Source organism: Cucurbita pepo, chromosome 6 (assembly GCF_057944985.1).
Source record: "Cucurbita pepo subsp. pepo isolate OVF chromosome 6, ASM5794498v1, whole genome shotgun sequence".
Taxonomy (NCBI): domain Eukaryota; kingdom Viridiplantae; phylum Streptophyta; class Magnoliopsida; order Cucurbitales; family Cucurbitaceae; genus Cucurbita; species Cucurbita pepo.
In genome coordinates, this window is record NC_141803.1 from 1381573 (window position 1) to 1400320 (window position 18748).

At 38.3% G+C, this 18748-nt stretch overlaps 3 protein-coding genes across 8 annotated transcripts; all 3 read right to left on the bottom strand.

Moving 5' to 3' along the window:
* Positions 1-513: 513 nt before the first annotated feature.
* On the bottom strand, positions 514-3912 carry LOC111797523 (protein REVERSION-TO-ETHYLENE SENSITIVITY1). 2 transcript variants are annotated; one of them, XR_002815554.2, is made up of 4 exons: positions 3733-3912; positions 2099-2539; positions 923-1849; positions 514-830 (listed from the first exon to the last, which is right to left on the bottom strand). XR_002815554.2 is itself a non-coding variant. In XM_023680544.2 (3 exons), exons 2-3 carry the CDS (start codon positions 2405-2407, stop codon positions 1427-1429), a joined length of 732 nt encoding a protein of 243 aa, XP_023536312.2. In that variant the 5' UTR covers positions 2408-2539; positions 3733-3912; the 3' UTR covers positions 514-1426. The 2 variants fall into 2 exon arrangements, 1 of the variants encoding a protein (XP_023536312.2); XM_023680544.2 differs by having other exon boundaries at positions 514-1849.
* A 407-nt stretch (positions 3913-4319) lies between these two features.
* On the bottom strand, positions 4320-6148 carry LOC111796951 (YCF36, putative (DUF1230)). Of its 4 annotated transcripts, XM_023679772.2 has the most exons (5): positions 5442-6148; positions 5279-5307; positions 5137-5193; positions 4800-5056; positions 4320-4688 (listed from the first exon to the last, which is right to left on the bottom strand). In XM_023679772.2, the coding sequence occupies exons 1-4, from the start codon at positions 5923-5925 to the stop codon at positions 4814-4816; spliced, it is 813 nt and encodes a 270-aa protein (XP_023535540.2). In that variant the 5' UTR covers positions 5926-6148; the 3' UTR covers positions 4320-4688; positions 4800-4813. The 4 variants fall into 4 exon arrangements, with proteins under 4 accessions (XP_023535540.2, XP_086980897.1, XP_086980898.1 ...); XM_087124771.1 differs by having other exon boundaries at positions 5137-6054; XM_087124772.1 differs by having other exon boundaries at positions 4320-4702; positions 5137-6054.
* Positions 6149-6206: 58 nt separating this feature from the next.
* On the bottom strand, positions 6207-18716 carry LOC111796950 (putative serine/threonine-protein kinase SIS8). Of its 2 annotated transcripts, XM_087124769.1 has the most exons (17): positions 18318-18716; positions 17335-17590; positions 16093-17194; positions 15568-15610; positions 13948-14942; positions 12034-12474; positions 11771-11874; positions 10228-11351; positions 9556-9596; positions 9401-9469; positions 8294-8394; positions 7633-7711; positions 7461-7559; positions 7304-7372; positions 7166-7215; positions 6902-7078; positions 6207-6824 (listed from the first exon to the last, which is right to left on the bottom strand). In XM_087124769.1, exons 5-17 carry the CDS (start codon positions 14398-14400, stop codon positions 6722-6724), a joined length of 2910 nt encoding a protein of 969 aa, XP_086980895.1. In that variant the 5' UTR covers positions 14401-14942; positions 15568-15610; positions 16093-17194; positions 17335-17590; positions 18318-18716; the 3' UTR covers positions 6207-6721. The 2 variants fall into 2 exon arrangements, with proteins under 2 accessions (XP_086980895.1, XP_086980896.1); XM_087124770.1 differs by lacking the exons at positions 17335-17590; positions 18318-18716 and having other exon boundaries at positions 16093-17198.
* Positions 18717-18748: the final 32 nt, after the last annotated feature.

The following is an 18748-nucleotide window of genomic DNA, read 5'->3' on the forward strand; positions in this document are numbered from 1 at the left end:
AGTCATTTTCTTGAAACTACTTTTTGGTTCTAACGCAACACAGGTAGCTTGAGTTCAAACTCATTTTCTCAAAGTTTCTTCACGTTTTTTTTCCCTACCTACCTTTGTATCACAAGATCAACGCACAGGTTGTTATAGACTCAATGTTATGAAATCTACAATTTATCTAACTACTAACTAGAGATCATTCAAATGCACATCATAAGAAATTAGACGTCATCAACTTAAGTAAGATTATATCCGACTAAGCATATTTATTAGGGTCAAGAAAAATATTTTCACTCCCATCCAAATCGAAGAACAGTCCTATGTATAAAAAAAGAAAAATCACCTCCAACAGTCACTTGAAGTGTACATGAAAGTATTAAGAAAATCAACTAAACCATTGTCCAAGTATGCTAAGGATTGTCGCTCTTGTATCACCGAGTGATTGAAGAAGACGACAGTCCAAGTATGCTAACGATTCAGAATGTTAATTGGGCTAGCTCAGAAGAGGCTGTCTCTGAATTTCGCTTAACTCTACCGTGGAAATCACAATGAAAGTGTGGGTGGATATAGATCTTTTATTTGATAGAACTACCATATGATTGTGGGTTCTGTATCCTTCCCTTTCCTCTTATACTCAATTCTTTTGGTTACGTTAAGTAAAGTGATTACAGAAAAGTCGTGCCAAATGGCTCATGCTACTGATGTAATATAACAGGAAAACAAAGTAGCTCACTTGGTGACTACATTCTGCCTGGAAAGCTTTCTGTATTTGATTAAACTTTGCTTCCAGAGATTTTCGATTGAATCAGCAATCACTTCAGCGCTAGATTTCATGTAACCACCTGAAAAATGGAATTTAAACATCATCTGTTAATAAACAATACTCCAAGAGACTTAAATAGGCTGATTAGAAGAACCGAAAATAAAAGCATACCCGGTGTCTTTAACAGCAAAAACCGAAAGGGATTTCATGAATCCTGAACATCGCATGATCGAGATCGCAAACAAAGCAGGAAAGAGATGAACAAGTAAACAATCTGGGTCGATAAGAGCTCGATTGACAGGGAGTTGACCAAACCTAGTATGGATTTGGTCCATTTCGGATGAAGGATTTTAAATTTGGAATTTTCTATTTGAGATTGGGATGTGCAATCGGTCTGAGGAATCATAAAATAACAATGGACACGCATTATTATCAAAAGAGAACATTATACTAAAACCAAGCATTATAAAATTTTAGATTCGAAAAACAGATCTTAATATTTAAACAAATACAATGCTGAAGCTTTCAAATGAACCAAAATAGTATGTTTCTACACGTTATATAAAACTCTATGTTGCTATAAGTTCAAAGTTCAACAAATATGAGCAAACATTCTCTCTCAATGGATGGAGAACCATAACTCGGTGATTCTCAACTACAAATGTTCAACCAAATCTAGCATTCCAACAGGCTTTTTATACAATAAGTGCCCATAACAAACCAACCAACCAAAAGGAGAAAAAGAGATGACAGTCCAATCAAGAAGGGCCATCCAACCATGGCAATGCCCAGGCAGCCCACCAGAATAAAGGGAAGGAATGATCTTACAATTGACATGCCATTAACCCAATGCCCCTTGAACAGAATTAGAGCTGCTACATTTATCATGTTCCAACTCATCGATCCATTGTAACAAAGACGGTTCAGACAATTGGCAACAAAGGAGTGGGAGTTGCAGGTAAAAAGGTTGTACGACTTATGCTCGAAATACCGTGTACTTGATTGTAGGCCATCGTCCCAGGTAATGGCAGTTCCATATTGTGAATGCTGGTAGCCCTGGTTACATTTATGCGCAGCTAAGCTTGTCGGGAAGCAACACTGCAAAAAAAACAAGGTTTCAATACGATGTTAATGATCCATCATTAAATTTTACACTGTTTACAGAGATAATAACTGGTAAGAGAGACTATGATAGCCATCCTTGAAACAAGATGGCATTGCACCCAGGGGAGAGATAGCTAACAAAGAAAGCGTAGATAGTTTCAGTAAAAAGCAGTACGTATTCACATAGGAAACAGGGCGCTAATTTCACGAAATATTTATGTGAACTGATTGCTATGGACTTACTTTTTCTCGGTCGAGTTGATGGTACCTCGCAACAGAACCAAATGCAAAATCATTGGTATTCACAAAATTTGATCCTGCGAAATCTAGAGTAGCTCCATCCTCTCTGCAAATCCCAACATGGCCAATGAAAGGTGCCAACCAAGAGACAACAGGAAGAGGAGTCCAAACCAAACAGCATGGGAACTTCGCTTGGTCCGGATCGATTGCATCTAGAGGCCAAAATTCATGTTTTATGCCCTGCGTAGAACTGACGAGTTCAATATCATAAACTGCTTGTGGCATCATTTTAGAATACCTTCCGGATACCATATAGCTTTGTTAATAATTGGAACAGATGCATCAGGCCACACACTGAGAGAAACTGAATTTGCTTGCAGCTAAAGAAAACAACCAAATCTGCAATCCCTTCATCATCATGGATGCAGGGTTCAGAGTAGTAATCTGTTGCAACACCAAAACTTTCTCAAAAGGATGGATGAACAAACAACAGGATTAAGAGGCAAGAACAAATCAAAGTTCATTATTCAAGATCATTACAATGATCAATTGTCAGTTCAGATTATGGCAGACATAAACCATTTCAAGTTCTAATCGAAATCCATTAAACCATGTAACCGTCATCAACCTTCCATTATGTCTCTTCTTCGTTTAAAAAATTGCACCCGTAAGAAAAGAAAAACTGCAGAAAACAACTAGACGACCAAGAAATTTTACGTTACAAATATTTTCAGTTTAAGGTTCTGTGGCTGATCTAATACTTGACATTTCACAAAAAAAAAATTGATCAGGTCAAGAATCTAAGATGAAATTATGCTGTATCAATCGCCAAATGGTTAAAGATCCACATTATTTTTTATTTTCTAACCCCAGCTAACTTCATTTTAATATTAATGATCACTCAAACGTTATCATACTCCATTCTTTGGATTCGTGCATTGATCAGGGTACAGTTCGAACTCTTTCATGATATTTCCTTCCACAATGAGCTCACCCCACTGATCGACGGAAAAACCCGCGTGGCCCAATCCTATGATACAACTATAAAACTTCCCAATCTATTAAACATATATAATGTTTCAGGATCTAACGATAGTTCGTCGTATATTTATTCAGTCGAAAGCCTATTTTCAAAATCGGTCAACAACGAAAGATTTATCAATTATCGACTTTGAGCTTAAGCCGCAACGAATAAATGTGGATAGATATTCTTCACAATTAAATTCCTCCCATCTGCATCTTCTCATGCCTCTGGATCGAAGATTTTTCTTAAGCACTACTCAGCATTCTAACGCAGAGATAACAATCCACGAATTAAAATAGGAGGGAGACTACATGATTTTAGGGCCTAAAAAAAATCCCAAAAAAGACGCAATCAACTCCGTCTTTTTTGTTATATATATATAAAAAGGTAATTCAGCGCAACAAATAGACCTCACAGAAAAATGAAAAGCTACTGAAACTAGAAGGAATAGAAACTCCATTTCTCAGGACTCCTCTACGACTACCGCCGCCAGTCCTTAAGATTTGAGTTGATTAGAACAAAATACATTTGAGAAGAAGAAGAAGAAGTGAAGCAAACAAAACAAATTTCAAAGGAAGGAGTGTAGAGCAAAGAAATGAAGCCCGAAACTCACCTGTAATGGTCAGTGAAGAAAGCGTGAGAGTGAGAAAAACAGGGGAACGAAGCAGAGGAAGAAGACGAAATGGTTGTAGTGAAAATGGCCGGATCGTTCATCGCTGAGAATTGAAGCCCGCCACGACCGGTACCATTTATTCCGACTCCCGACAAAAAAAAAAAAAAAAAAAAAAAATGATAATTATTCACTTTGCCCAGCCAGAAAGAGAACGGCGGTTGAAGAAGCAGATGCATGAACCCAACCCGGATATTTCCACGTGGAGCCCTCTTAACACATTTAAAATTATTCGCTCCCACATTTAAAAAAAAAAACAATTTTTATTTCTTTTTTTTAGTATATAGGTTTTTAATATGTTTAACACACCAAAAATTCGAATTTTTAGCTGAATAGTGCATAATTAATTTTTTAAAAATAATAAATAAAAGAAGATTCTAGATAAAAAAAAAATAATAAAAATAAATTTTTTAACATGAACAATTATTTTAAAAATGGTCACATGTAATGACGAAGATTCAGCCACAAATTTGGACTATGCCTAAAGTATGTGGAAAATCGAAATATTACATCGGGAAGCGTGAAACCGATGGAGATAATTTTATTTATTTATTTATTTATTGAAAACGGACTGAACAGTAAAAAAAAAGTCGTTGATTGCAAAATTTGTAAACAGGATTTAAGGAAAATTCGACAACGAAAAAGAGAATATAATTAAAGTAAATAATAATTGAACGCAATACAGGTGTCAGCTTATTATTGGTTAACTATTAAGCAATAGAGGAGCATCTGGACTGAGTCGGTAGAAACTGGTGAGGTGGCTACTGGGCTGGGCTCATTCTGTAGAAACTGGTGCGGTAGCTACTGGGCTGGGCTCATTCTATTATTTGGGCTGGGCTCATTCTATGATTTGGGCTGGGCTCATTATGTGATTTGGGCTTTTCCTTTACAAATTAAGCCTGCCAGTTTCAATCTATTCTGTCATGAAATTAGAAACGTAGGAAACGGAGAAAATAGATAATTTTAAAAAATTATTATTTAAGAAATAAAATATTAATCAAAACAGTTACCAGCGAAGTGAATGTCATTGAGGAAGATCATCTTCGCCACGCCCACAGAACGCATCAGGCTCGAAAGATCTGGCGGATTCGTCGCTATAAACGCCGGGAATGACTCTGCTGCTGCCGTCATCTGCTGCATATTTTCCGGTGAAGAAAGGCCCCAGCAATTGGCCTCCATCAATGTTGATGAGCACAATAATGGACACAAACAGAGATGCCGCAAGGCTAACGAGAGTGTATTTTAGCCTACTGAGCACCGGCTTCACCTGAGAAGATTTCTAAATTGCAACTGAAACTTGGATTTATGGAGGGGAAGTCGAAATTAGGATCGAGATCGGTTGCTTACAGTGTAGGAACCGAGGAGGCGATCGCGGGCTAAAACTTCGGCGGTTTTTACCCAAATCTGCAAACATGAGCTCTTAATTTCAGAGATGAAATGGAACCTTGATCCTATGAGAAGAAGAAGAAGAAGAACTGTCTGAGTGTACCTGGCCGTCGTACCATCCGGTCTCTTCGTCTGTATAAAGGAAATTTTCAGAACGATGATGAAATTTTTTTCACTAGACATGGAAAGAAAAGAATCCAGTACTATCTTTGAACGAAGAACTGCAATTCTAGGGCTAAAAGTAAAACACAGAAATGAGAGTTTACATTCTACAGTCGCACTGAGTAGACGGTTACCGACGTAAGCCCAACCGAGATACATCCTGACAACCGCGATCGTAACAAATAATATTCCACTTGAAACAGCGCAAAGAGATCGACTCAACAGATCCGATTCGACCCCCACGGTGCCGAACCAAGCAACCGGAAGTCCGATGAAGAGCGCAAAGGAAGCACCGGTGGCGACCAATCGAGAACAGTACTCAACTATATCACCGCCAGCCCAGGAGAAGGGGAAAGAGGTGGAGAGAGTCTGATATTCGTTAATCGGCAGCTGCTCCGGCGGAACAGGGCAGCCGGTATCTGATGGCACGTTGTTTCCTTTTCGGAAAGAGAAGGAGTGGGATAGTCTGGAAGGGGAATTTCGGAGGTGGAATGGTCTTGGGTTTTTGAACGGTGAAATTAGAGGTCTCGGGTTCGGTGCGGACGGAAAGAAAGTCGCCGGCGATGGTTTTCCCGGGAGTATATACATGACTCAGGTCACAGGTATTTGGTTCCCGACGACCGGGCAACGATTTATGCTATGTTTCTGGTTGCCCAAACTCTCTATCCAAATTAGATTTTTGGAATGGAAATACATGATAGATTGAGTGGTTCACATCTACCGATCTTGCCAGTTGAAATTCATGTTTAAATTTCTACATCTAACGATCTAACGATATTGCACAAACAGCATGTAAATAGCTACAATGTTAGCCATGTTCTTCATTTTTGCTAGAAAAAGAAGGAACAAAATAAAAGAACACAATAAACTTCATATGAATCTTTCTCTTTGCTTTTCATTTTTGTGAGGGTTCGGGGGGTTAAATTTCTTTTACACAGTAATCTGCAGAGACCAAATGTTTACAATTCCCCATAGGCCTCCGCAGCTAGACACACACAGCTTGAGCATGGGAGTTATTATTTTTCCTTTTTCCTTTTTTTTTTTTCTCTTTTTTCCCATTCATCTGGGAATTTTCTTACATGTGAATTTAATACAACCTACTACACATGAAGAACTACAATATATAGAAATGGTAAATCCCTCCACTGCACTTTTAACTAATGCAGCTACCTGTTGTTTTGAAGGATTTGCCATTTCCATTCCTAAATAGGTTTGTGCTGAGCCCCCACTTTGAATGAACTAGCACTTCCCTATCCAGTTTGTAGTGTTTTCAAACAACTTCACTAAAAAAACGAGAACCGAAAAAAGAACCGACATCGGTTGCTCTGACTCTTCGAGCCATCGAACAACTTCTTCGATTTAAATGCAAGTGAATCTTTTCTGTTCACTCCGACATTTGATTCTCGGAGTTTGTTTCCTGAACAAGCCGTTGAAGGCGTCGCAGTCGAGTAATAAGCTGAGAGAACGACGGCCTCAGTTGCGAGTTCCTGTGAAAAGAGTGAAACTTCAATATATAGATGAAATTAGACGAGAAATATGGGTATTGAAAAAGTTTGAAACTTACGTTTGCCAACAATCGCAAATGATCTGTGCAACTGCAGGATCAACATTTTCTGGAATCTCCAGTCGCCTATTCTGGAATCCAACAGCTCCTACAACCTGCATTGGGTTCAAACCTTTCCATGGTATGCAGCATGTCGTCAACTCCCACAGTATCACACCAAAACTATACACATCGCACCTGTATGCCATACAAGACACTGTCAGTATTGTGTCAAATTTTAGCAAAAGATGTGTCGGGTCAGTTCAATGCCTTGTCGAAACTTACTTCTCGTTGGCTGGTTCGTTCCTTAGAACTTCTGGCGCCATCCATTCAGGCTACAATTAAGTACAAACAATTAGCATTATCGATTGCTATGGAAGTCTCAGATGTGCTAGTTATCAAGCTAACTATCAAGGTTATTACCGTTCCAGCAGTCGACTTTGAAGACAGAAATGTGTTCTGCTTGACACGTGACAAACCGAAATCACAAACCTATGAAGCGACAAAGGTTAGATATTAGAAAAGATCAATCTCCCCTACTTGGAAATTGTATGAACAAAATAGTTTCATTTCATGTTACCTTGACAACCCAGTTTTTATCAACAAGCAGATTGGGAGATTTTAGATCTCTATGGACAATGGTCGGATGACTTGTGTGCAAGTAGTTCATTCCTTTGGCCTGGAAAGAAAAATAAAGATTTATCAAAAGAAAAGGAGCAAACCATATTTTGTGGGGGAAGGACTTTCCTTACCACATCAAGAGCCATTTTCAATCGTCTCCCTTCATCGAGTTGAGAGTTGGGACGATGCAGTAACCTATACAAACTTCCCCTGCATTGTTTGTTGGTACATAGACAAAGGATTAGGAGATGATGAATATAGTTTAATTTGCTTTAGATGCAGTAACCCAGCTCATGCTAACAAGGCTTCTCGACAACGACATAACTCGTGCACAGAGATATCTAAAACGAGTGTTCGAGGTAGGTAGCTTGTAAAAGCACTTATCCATAATCACTTCTCAAGGGAAAAAACTAAGTGCTTCTTCAAACTCATATGAAGATACCTTTTCAGTTTTCAGTAACAGAACAGAATACAGGAAGAATATTTATGTACATTTTTCAGAAAGTTTGTGCTATTTCATGAAACCCAATACTGATAATGCGACCAGACATGATATTTGCATTAACATCAACAATTCAACATTTAAATCCTTTTGGTGACATTGAGAATAAGCATGATACCTCAACGTAACATTGACCCACAGCAGCTTCTCAGTAAAAGAAGTAAATCTTATATCAAAATCATGATAGAAATTAAATTACATTGCAGCATTTATCTACAGAACATGGAACGACGCAATTGTTAAGCTGAAATAATGTTAAAGAAGAACAATAAAGAAGCAACATAATCAACCTGGGTAGAAACTCTGTAAGGATAGAGAAATGTGGAGGGCGAGTGACTGCTCCCATGAAAAGGACGACATTAGGATGCCTCAGTCTTAACATGATTTCAACCTGCATTAATAAGCAGGAGCTTAACGATATCAAGGAAAGCTTTTAAAGTTTAAAGAGATTATTATCGATTAACAAATCTCACAAACAAAAATGAGAGCCAGATGCAAATATAGCATACTAGAATACTAGCATACTGCAGAAATAATTTAACAGCCCAAGCCCACCGCTAGCAGCTATTGTCCTTTTTGAGCTTCCCCTCAAGGTTTTAAAACGTGTCTGCTAGGGAGAGGTTTCCATGCTCTTATAAGGAATGCTTTGTTCTCCTCTCCAACCGATGTGGAATCTCACAATTCACCCCCCTTGGGGGCCAGTGTCCTCATTGGGACACTGCCCAATACCTAACTTTAATACCATTTTGTAATAGCTCACCCATCACTAGCAGATATTGTCCTCTTTGGGCTTTCCCTTCTGGACTTCCCCTCAAGGTTTTAAAATGCGTCTGCTAGGGAGAGATTTCTACACCCCTTGTAAGAATGCTTCGTTCTCCTCTCCAACCGAGATGAGATCTCACAAATAAGCCCAATGAAAAATATTTGTAAATACGTAAAAATTTTAAACATGCAAGAGTAGGCAAGACTTGGATGGTAATCATCTACTCTTAAGATATAAGTTAAGAAATGATTGAATCAAAATTATTTGACAGAGATGATGGTAATGGATAATGGATCCAAAAATTCATTGAGCAACCAGATCAACCAGATCTTCCAGACCCAATTCTGAACCTTCAAAACAAAATTTCCAGTCTTCAACGTCTCTGCCTGTGCTTTCATAACCACTTTTAAATGTTAGCTACAATTCTCTATTTTTTCCACTATGCTTCCCAAATTTCCCCTATTTGTTCATTTTCCAGTTCCAAACAAGGGCATTTGGATCTTAAAAATGCTAATTGATTGGGTTTTTAGAAAAAAAAAAAAACCCTGAACTAGCATTTACTCTAAGAACAATACAGATAAAACCAGCTCAAATTTTCCAAACAATAACATAAAAGTTGGAAGTCGTAACTTACTTCACATTTTAATTGAACTAAAGCAGCACCAGACAAATCTTGGTCCAAGAACTTCTTCACAGCAACTTCCTGTAATTTAAAATAGCTAAATTAAAACTCCAACTCTGACAAAAAGAAACTCGAAGCAATGCATACGCTTATCTGTTGAAACTTACGGTGCCATTCCAATCTGCTCGATAAACCTCGCCATATGAGCCTGGTATAAGAGGAAGGCCATTAAATTATTCTTCATTTCAAAAATATCATGGATATCTAGAAAGACAAAACTATGAAGTAGATTGAAAGTACAATGATCATTGAACAGCAATCTCCACCTTTATACCATTAAGAAAACCCAAGGACTTGTTCTGAAAACTGTTTTCAGAATAATTTTCTGTTCTTTAAAACATTAATGTTAAAATATATTTGAATAGCTGTTATTTTAACAGCATCATTTTTTTTCTTTAGTGAGTCAGTTAGTGTCCTATTTTTACCTAAAAAGGACGGATACTTTAGTTTGACTAGCGTGTCAAGACTAACTCGTGTCAAACACTTGGATGCTCCGGCACTTGTTAGACACATGTTGAACACTGTGTCTTGTGTCCGTATTTGTTCTAAAGTCAATGGGAAATCACATTAACCTATACAGGTTATCTGATCAATGTTTGAAAATAACCTTGAAACAAACAGAAACCCATTCTAAAGTGGTTTCCCAAACAAACTGTGTCAGATATGAACGTTATCAGTGATAATTAAATCTACAGTTTCATATTCACTAAAATTTGATTGGACCCAACTGATAAAGACAGAACCAAAATGATAATTCATTGAGACTAGAAGTGGCTTACCAATACCAATACGTTCACCAATGTGAAGATCCTCCCAAGGAATTTCCCATTCTGCAACCTCACCTAATATTGGGTCAATTGTCTCACTGCGGACATCACTAGCACGCAGGTTACCGTTATCAATTTCTAACAAATTTTCATGCGGATTTTCACGCAAATTGAAGCACTGAAGAGTTCCATCACTCTTATCTTTCAAAAATCTTCTTTCTTCACTCACGAAGACACTTCCTAATTGTCTGTTATGAGAGTCAGCATCAGATGCCAACGAAACACCATCCACGTGCTCACGATGAAAAGTTCCATTAACATCAGCCAATTTGCCTGTTTCTCCATTAACATCGACGAACACAAATCTGTTTTTTGCCATATTGTGGGGCCAAAATATGCTGTGCTTGTTTGCATTTGCCTCGGGTGTTTGTTCTTCAGATGATCCCTCAGCAGACACTCTCTGCTTATTTCCATGGACAACATTGTTCAAAAACTCTGATTCAGTAGAAGTAGCAGAAGACTGTCCGTGGCTTGCTAAAATATAAGGGTGGCACTGAAGCCCAACGTCTACGCCTTTTCCATCGATTGGATACATTTGGAAAGTTTCTTTGCTTTCACCATTACCCTGGGAGTCTATATCTGAAAACAAATCTGCAGGAGGTGATGCACCACTTTCTAACAAGACAGCATGCAATTTCTGAGCAAACTCTGGGTTCTTTGCAGCATTTATGACATACTTCGACACTTTTTTCACTTTCTTTTGTGCAGATGCGGACTGATCACATGCACCTGATGAATTTTCACACGCGCTGCTTTCTAATTCTATAAGCTTCACAAAATCATAGTCAGAACTCCCAGTTTGAATTTCTTCAATGAAGCTCCTAATATTTTCTTTTGATTGAGCATCTAAATCTGAAGCTTCTTTGGATATTAAGTTGCAAATATTTGCTACTTCATCTTGAGTAGATGCCATCGACACCGCTTTAGATCCTTCATTTTGTAACACTGTCGTATCTTCAGGAATTTCGATAACATCTGCAGGCCTCCTATCAAAGCTATAATTCGAAAATTGACAGCTGGGTGCCTCTGAGGGAATTAGCGTGCCTGGAGCACCCATAAGATCAATAATATATTCACTGCGTCATAAAATAAATCATATGTAAATATTAGAGCTCCGTGTAATTCTATAAGTATTCACTTAGATTGGTATGAATATAAAAGATCGGGCAAGCACCTCATTACTTTTTTCATGAACAAACACGAAATGAAGAGCATGGTACATTAGTTTGCAGAAAACCTAGAACTAGAAGAGAGGCTTATTTAGGTGCATCAGATAGGAGTAGACATCCTAAATGAGTCGGTTACCAACACTATCTCAGAGGAGTATTTCTACTACGACCTAGAACGAACCAATAGACTTAAATCAACAAAATGGAACCAAGATGTGAACAGCTGCGAATCGAGAAAATTAAAAGGGTCCAGATAGAGAAATCCACTATATTTCTGTAAGATATTGTATACTAGACAATAAAGAGATTCAATCATCTATAATTACCTTCCATTATCAATTTTGATCATGTTCACAGCTCCGTCATCGGTACCAGTGTAGTAGCTTCCTTTGACAAGTATGCATGGAAGATTAATCCTATCAGCTAGTACCTAATACCAAAATTATTTAGTAAGAAACTTCAACCAAAAACTAAAGGTAAAAGGCAAAGTTTGAAAAGCTTAAGAATTCACATGGCCGTGATTATTAAAGCAGATAGCACCAGCCTCAAGAAACTAATGGTAAAAGGCATAAAATGGAGAGTTTGCAACCTTGAAAAGCAAAGCTCGATGACGTGCAAGTCCAATATCAAGACGACCGAGTGGTAGAATAATCGTGTTCAGAGAACTACGCATTTCATAACTCCTGAGGGTCCACCTTCTCAACATTTCTTCAGCATCACCAACAGGACCACCCATTCTAGCCACGACTAGATCAGCAATCTTTTGAACCAGTCCACTTAAAACGAAGCCATACTCAGAAACTCTACATTCCATGAATATGTTATATGCTTGTCTTTCCAAACGTTGAAGCTCGGAATCAAGCAAGCGGTTAACCAAAATCACTTCATAATCAATATCACTTGTCACGCATATTTCTTTAAGATCGACTAACAGTGGCATCTTTCCTCGGGTGCTAGAATTTGTAGTAATGCCATATAAGTCGTAAAATCCATCCATCACTTTTTCATCATAATTTACAACATTATAGCTCTGCATTGGTAGATAAAATAGTTTAAAAAAACTGCTGTTGCCATGACGAATAATATCAATAATACACTGCATTTAACAATACATTCACAAACTAGTAAATATGAACATATAGATTTGTAAACATAAAAAAACTAGTAACTAATTCTCATTTAACCATAATTGAAGGATGTAACTCCTTATATAATCAAAGTTTATATTATTTGTGGCAAATGAAAGAACAAACCCCTTTCCAGCATCCAAGATATACCAAATATCCCCGTCAAAACAACTCCAAAAGAAAACCTTATGTAACAGCCCAAGCCCACCGCTAGCAAATATTATCCTCTTTGAGCTTTCCCTTTCGGGTTTCCCCTCAAGGTTTTTAAAATGCATCTGTCAGGGAGAGATTTCCACACCCTTATAAGGAATGTTTCGGTTCCGGTTCTCCTCTCCAACCGATGTGAGATTTCACAATCCACCCCCCTTGTGGGCCCAGCGTCCTTGCTGGCACACCGCCCAGGGTCTAGCTCTGATACCATTTGTAACAACTCAAGCCCACCGCTAGCAGATATTGTTCTTTTTGGACTTTCCCTTTCGGTCTTCCCCTCAAGGTTTTTAAAACGTGTCTGCCAGAGAGATGTTTCCACACCCTTATAAGAAATGTGTCGTTCTCCTCTCCAACCGATGTGGGATCTCACACCTTAGGTTCAAGTAGGTGGCATTTCAAGCGAAACCATAAATTAATCGTTGATATGATACGAACACCAAGCACCAAATTCAAAGTGACTTAACCCCAAAAGAAGAATCAGAGACTAAATCAAAAAAATATAGGGTCAACTCTACTAAAACTGATAAACCTGGCCCCAACCTCACTTTGAAAACGAGAAAGTGAAAAATCCCCATAACCATAATTCCCCAATCCAGTAGCAGTTAAATGGAACACGAGTTGCAAAAGGGGGGGAGGAAAGAATTCTTTTTTCTTTTTCTTTTTCTTTTTCTTGTTTTGCATCTACATCCAAAAATGGGATACGATGATTCTCCAAGTGATTGCTATGATCCATAAACTATACTTAACAGAACGAGTAAACTTCCCAATCACCCAAATATTCAAATAAAGATCAGAACATCACTCACGACAACGATGCAGTAATTGATCATATAACCGCCAAAATAGTTCAAACACGGGGGGAGTAGCTAAGATAGAAAATAGCAATTCCCCACTCAGCATTCAAACCGATGACCTAATATGCAAAGTTTTTTAAAACTGAAACTGAGACATAGCCAATCTAATGGCAATTTAGCACGTAATAGCAATTGCTCAAAAATCCAATGCCAAGAGGGAAAGAAATCCCCAGAACCGAAAGCTGACAGCAATTGAAACATAATTGAAATTGCAATTCGCGGTATTGAACAATCAAAACGTAGAAGTTGAACGATGGGAACAAGAAATGCCCAAATTCAAAAAAATTAAATGCAAGATAACTGGAAAAATACCCAATACTGAAGCGAGAGAAATTCGGCAAGAGCTTGACTGCCGGAGATTGAAGGCGAACAGCCAAGACTCATCCGCTTGGCGGCATCGATCTGAGCGGATTCAGTGTCCTGTCTCGAATCAGGATCGGAAGCGCTAATCGCCATAGCCAATTGTACCTGAAACTCCTCCTCCAAGGCATTGAAATCCACGCACCCATCGCCCACATCCCCAGAAGTCACCTGATCAACGACTGATTCAACGGCCTCCAATCTCCCCATTGTAGTGGAAGCCGCCATAGACAGAGACGAGGATGACCCAGAAGAAGATGAACCAGATGGATTACTATTGGGGCTTGGGCCTGGACTGGGGCTCGAACTGGGTCGCGTCACAGGTCGAGCATCGTTCAATCGCTGGTGCTCATTAAATCCCCCACCGATGTGAAGCTTTCGAAGAAGATGTTTCATTCTCGACATCGATCATCAAGCCACAACACAACACCCTCCCTATCTATCTATCTATCTATCTATCTATCGATCTCTTCATACACAAGGTTCACAAATACGCCTTTTCTTCCTCTTTCCCCCAACCCCCCACCTTTAGTTCTACCTGTATACGCTAAAACCTACGCCCACCATCAGCTCATCAAATAAACTCAGAAAACCACAGATTATTCAGTTAACATGGCTACCTTCCTTCCTCAAGCTAATACCATTCTACACCTTCCACGCCCCCAATTAGCTCATTTCGCTCCCTTCCCCGTCTCTTCCATTCCTTTTTGTTTTTTGTTTTTTTTTTTCTCTTCTTCTCAAGTCAATGACGCCATCTCGATCCTCTGCGATCACATCCACCACTCTTCCATTGACCTCTCTTCATCCTGACCCTTGATTCCTTCCAAGTCCATGCCTTTATTAACACCCTGATGAAATTGTTGAACTGGGTCCCATCTCTGTCGGTTCAACTCCATTTTCAGCTTCCTCTCAACCGTCCGATCAAACAGTGGCAAGCGGGTTTAACGCTGTAATGAAGTAGACAATTGAAGCAAAACAGTCAATTTGATTTTCTTATTAATTATTATTAATTCGGAATCTTAAGAAAGTACGCGGATCGGACAGTTAGCATCATCTGCGGTTACATGATATGATAATTGATATTCAACTTCGCTAGATATGTGCAATCAAGGAAATCAAAAAATAAAAATAAAAGATTTATTAAAAAAAATTTGTAAAGCAGCCCTCCCTTTTAACTTGAAATTCAAAATTTGACTCCCTTTTGACTATGCTGTATTTTATATTGATAAAATCACATTAAATTTTTTGAAATATGGTTGGCAATTGCAATTAATTTTTGTTAAATTAGGTAATTGATTTTAGGCGAATGAAGCTAGTCATTTCAATAGTAAAACAGTAGCGTGAAGCTGGCATTAGAGGGGGATTTGCCAGCTCATTTCTTACGTGTCCTTATCCAATACTGAAATTTCCCAAACCTCGTACCATTGCTTTTAACTCTATTTGTTTTAATTATTTCGTTTAAATTCTCGTGTTTTCTATTTCATTATATAGATTAAATAATTTGACATAAATTTCTATAAAGAATCAAAGTATTAATGTGTTTGGATAAGAGGAGAACGGTTACAAACTTACAATACAGCTTGCCACGTTGGAGTTCCCGCGTCCACAAATATTACTAAAAAAAAAACCACAAGTTTAAATAATAATAATAACAATAATAGGCTAAAAAATTAAAGTTAAAATTAAAATTAAACCCTTCTTAGATTTACCAAATTTGTATTAATTATCCTAAACATGAATAATTAGTCAATAATTAAGATGTTAAACATGAATCTCATGAAGAATGATGAGATTGGTAAACGGTAGCAGCCGCAGGGTGATGATGGGCCTGGGAATCATGAACAGATGAGATTTAAATGATTGCATATGAAGCTGAATTGTGAGTAAAGGTAGGTGAACCAAATTTCAACTTTTAAGCATGACCAACCATGCCTGATTTCGTGTAGTATAATTTGTCCTAACCCAACATGACACTAAAACACAATAGACATATTTGAACGAGATGTGGTTTGATTTAGCCCTCCTAAAGATAAGATTCCGATCAAAGGTATAATTATTAAAAGAAAAGCCAAACAATGCAGCAAGTAGGTAACCAACCAAAACTTGGGAGTTTATAGCCACGAGGTTGGAAAAACTGCTGATTTTCGCCAGCCACAGATGATGGTTTCTTCCAGAGAACCCTGCAATTGAAGTTACTTTTAAGATAATTGGATCAAAATTACTATCATAGAATACTACAAGATATGCATGACAAACGCCCATTTAAGCTCGAACGAAAGGACTTGTAGAGAAGCCCAGCCTGTAACTTTGTCTGCCAGAATCATTCCTACGGGCACCTTCTCCTTCTGAATTGGAGCAATTAATATCTAACCCGGTGAAGACGTGCATACCTAAATCTGTCCAAGTAAATCCGTTAACGACACAGAATTTACTTGAAATTATGAGTAATAAAAGTAAATTAAACATAGAGAGAGAGAGTTGTTCCATTTTCAATGTATGACACTCCTTGATTTCACTTTCTAATGGATACCAACTAGGAGAGTGCCTAGAAATGGAATGGCCACGCATTCATGGCGCATGAAACCTGGCGCCCCGACAGTATTCATGCTGAAATTTTGGTATGAAACAGCAATCAGCCAGAATCTTGAGAGTCATGTCATTCAATCATTTCATGCAAGATTTTTTTCTAATTGAGCAAAGGGAAAAAGGCTATGAAGCCAGAAGCTTGAAATTTTTGTCATTCAATCATTTCATGGATGCTTTTCTTAAACTGAGAAAAGAGAAAAAGGGCTATGAGGGCACTGGGGATAGTTGCTCAACATGTGCGGGGAGAGTAAAGTTCCATACGTTTCATTTTCTCCCCACAGTGAAAAGAATCTCATGAGGAAAAGCTCTTCCAAGGGATTGGTATTAGTAATGTCACGCTGACCTTAGAAGCCAGATGAATGGAACTAGAGAGCGGGGGACCAGGAGTGAGATTACAAAGATGATTATGAAAATGAAAATGTAGGAGGTCATAAGGGGCGGCCCCATTGGCAAGGGCTTGGGGTCTCTGGGTCATACCAGCTTAGATGTATCAAGTTCAAGCCATTGAGAGCACTTAATACCATAATCCCTCGATGTCTCCCGGATTCGGAACTTCAGGCGAGCACTGGTGCTCCCGGGTATTGGGGAGCAAAGCTCTGACACCCAAAAAAATCTATTAAAATGTTAAGATGTCAGCAAAATTATCACATCTGGTAGTAAGCGGCTGTGGTATTCAGTGGGAACTATTATGCATCAAGAGACATGTTCAAGATAGAAAAACAACTAATAAGCAAAGTAACAGCAGAAGATTACCTAGAAACAGGATAAGATAAAGAGGGATAACCTCACATTCAAGTATTCAAATGCATATCCAGTGGCATAGCAACTTGAACCACCGAAGGCAAGAATCTAAAATTCATATGGTCTTCCTTTAATTCTTCATACTGATGTTCTCCTTTAAAGAAATTCCTAGGAAAATTTTCATTTAGAACATAGCAGTGCCAGCAGAAATAGTCCAACTTGCTGACACTGAGATAATACACAAGTTGTAATGACGGTCCCCTCTAACCTGCAAAGTTTTTAGACATCAGCTGTGCAGTTCAAATGGACCCTTAGCTCATATGAAAAGTCGATGTCAATACAAACAAATGATGCAAAACTATGCACTACGATGTTCCTAAACGATTATGACATGTGAACAAGTTTATTTCATCTAAATGATACCTGCAAGGGTACTGAAATGGATAGAAAATAAACTATGCAATCTCATATTAAGAAATCTAATCTCACAATTGAGTGAAATCGTCGGTATGAAGTAGAAGGCTAAATCTGCTCTATTTCTTCGTTTAATTTAGGAATTCTCAAAAGAAAGAAGAGAGGCAGAGCAAGCATAGAAAAGAATCCAACGGTATAGCTTTTCTTAATTTCTAGGGAATTGAATGATCTAAATAGAAAGTTGATCTATTTGAAAAGAAATTATCGATGCATCAGCAAGGGGAAAGTGCAAAACCAAGTGGTTTCTTCTGAACAAGTTGTGATTCAACAAGGAATAAAATGTGCCTGTTCATTCATACGCAAAACTGAAAGGGTAGATCTAGAACAAGCTTGTTTTTAACATTTCTGAGGTTGAATCAGAATCTTGTAAAAGGAATCACTAAATAACCTCGAGTATGGTCAAAATGGTTGGTCCCAAAAAGTTTGAACAATTATCAGAATCATTTCAAAATTTATATTTCATTAATCACACAATAATTTAATAGAACTATACTGTCTCAGAGCGAAGATCCTTTCATTACCCGCCATGAACGGTACCCAGACGTACAGTACAAATGCAGAACAAGAAGTGCCGGTAAACTCGTCCTTCATAATGTGTTAATCCTTATTTTTTTTCCATTACCACACGCGGAGCAGGCCTTCCTGAAGAATCAACACACTCACAGATCTCCCTAACAGTCATCCTTCTAAACTGTTCGGAGCGACAAGAAGTCATGATCGGTAAGCCTTAATTGACGTTAATCATAAAAGAACGTAAATATCAGCCCACGAATAGAGCGAAAATCTCCCTAACCATCCTAACATCATGCCTCAAACCTGTCTATCCCCCATTCACCGGTAGGCTTCAACATTGGTTAGATTATTTCGAGGCACATGTCAGCGCCTCGAAAGAAGCCGATCGAATCCGCCGGCATGGAATCCGATTCAAGAACTCAAAGCATGCAATGACTAA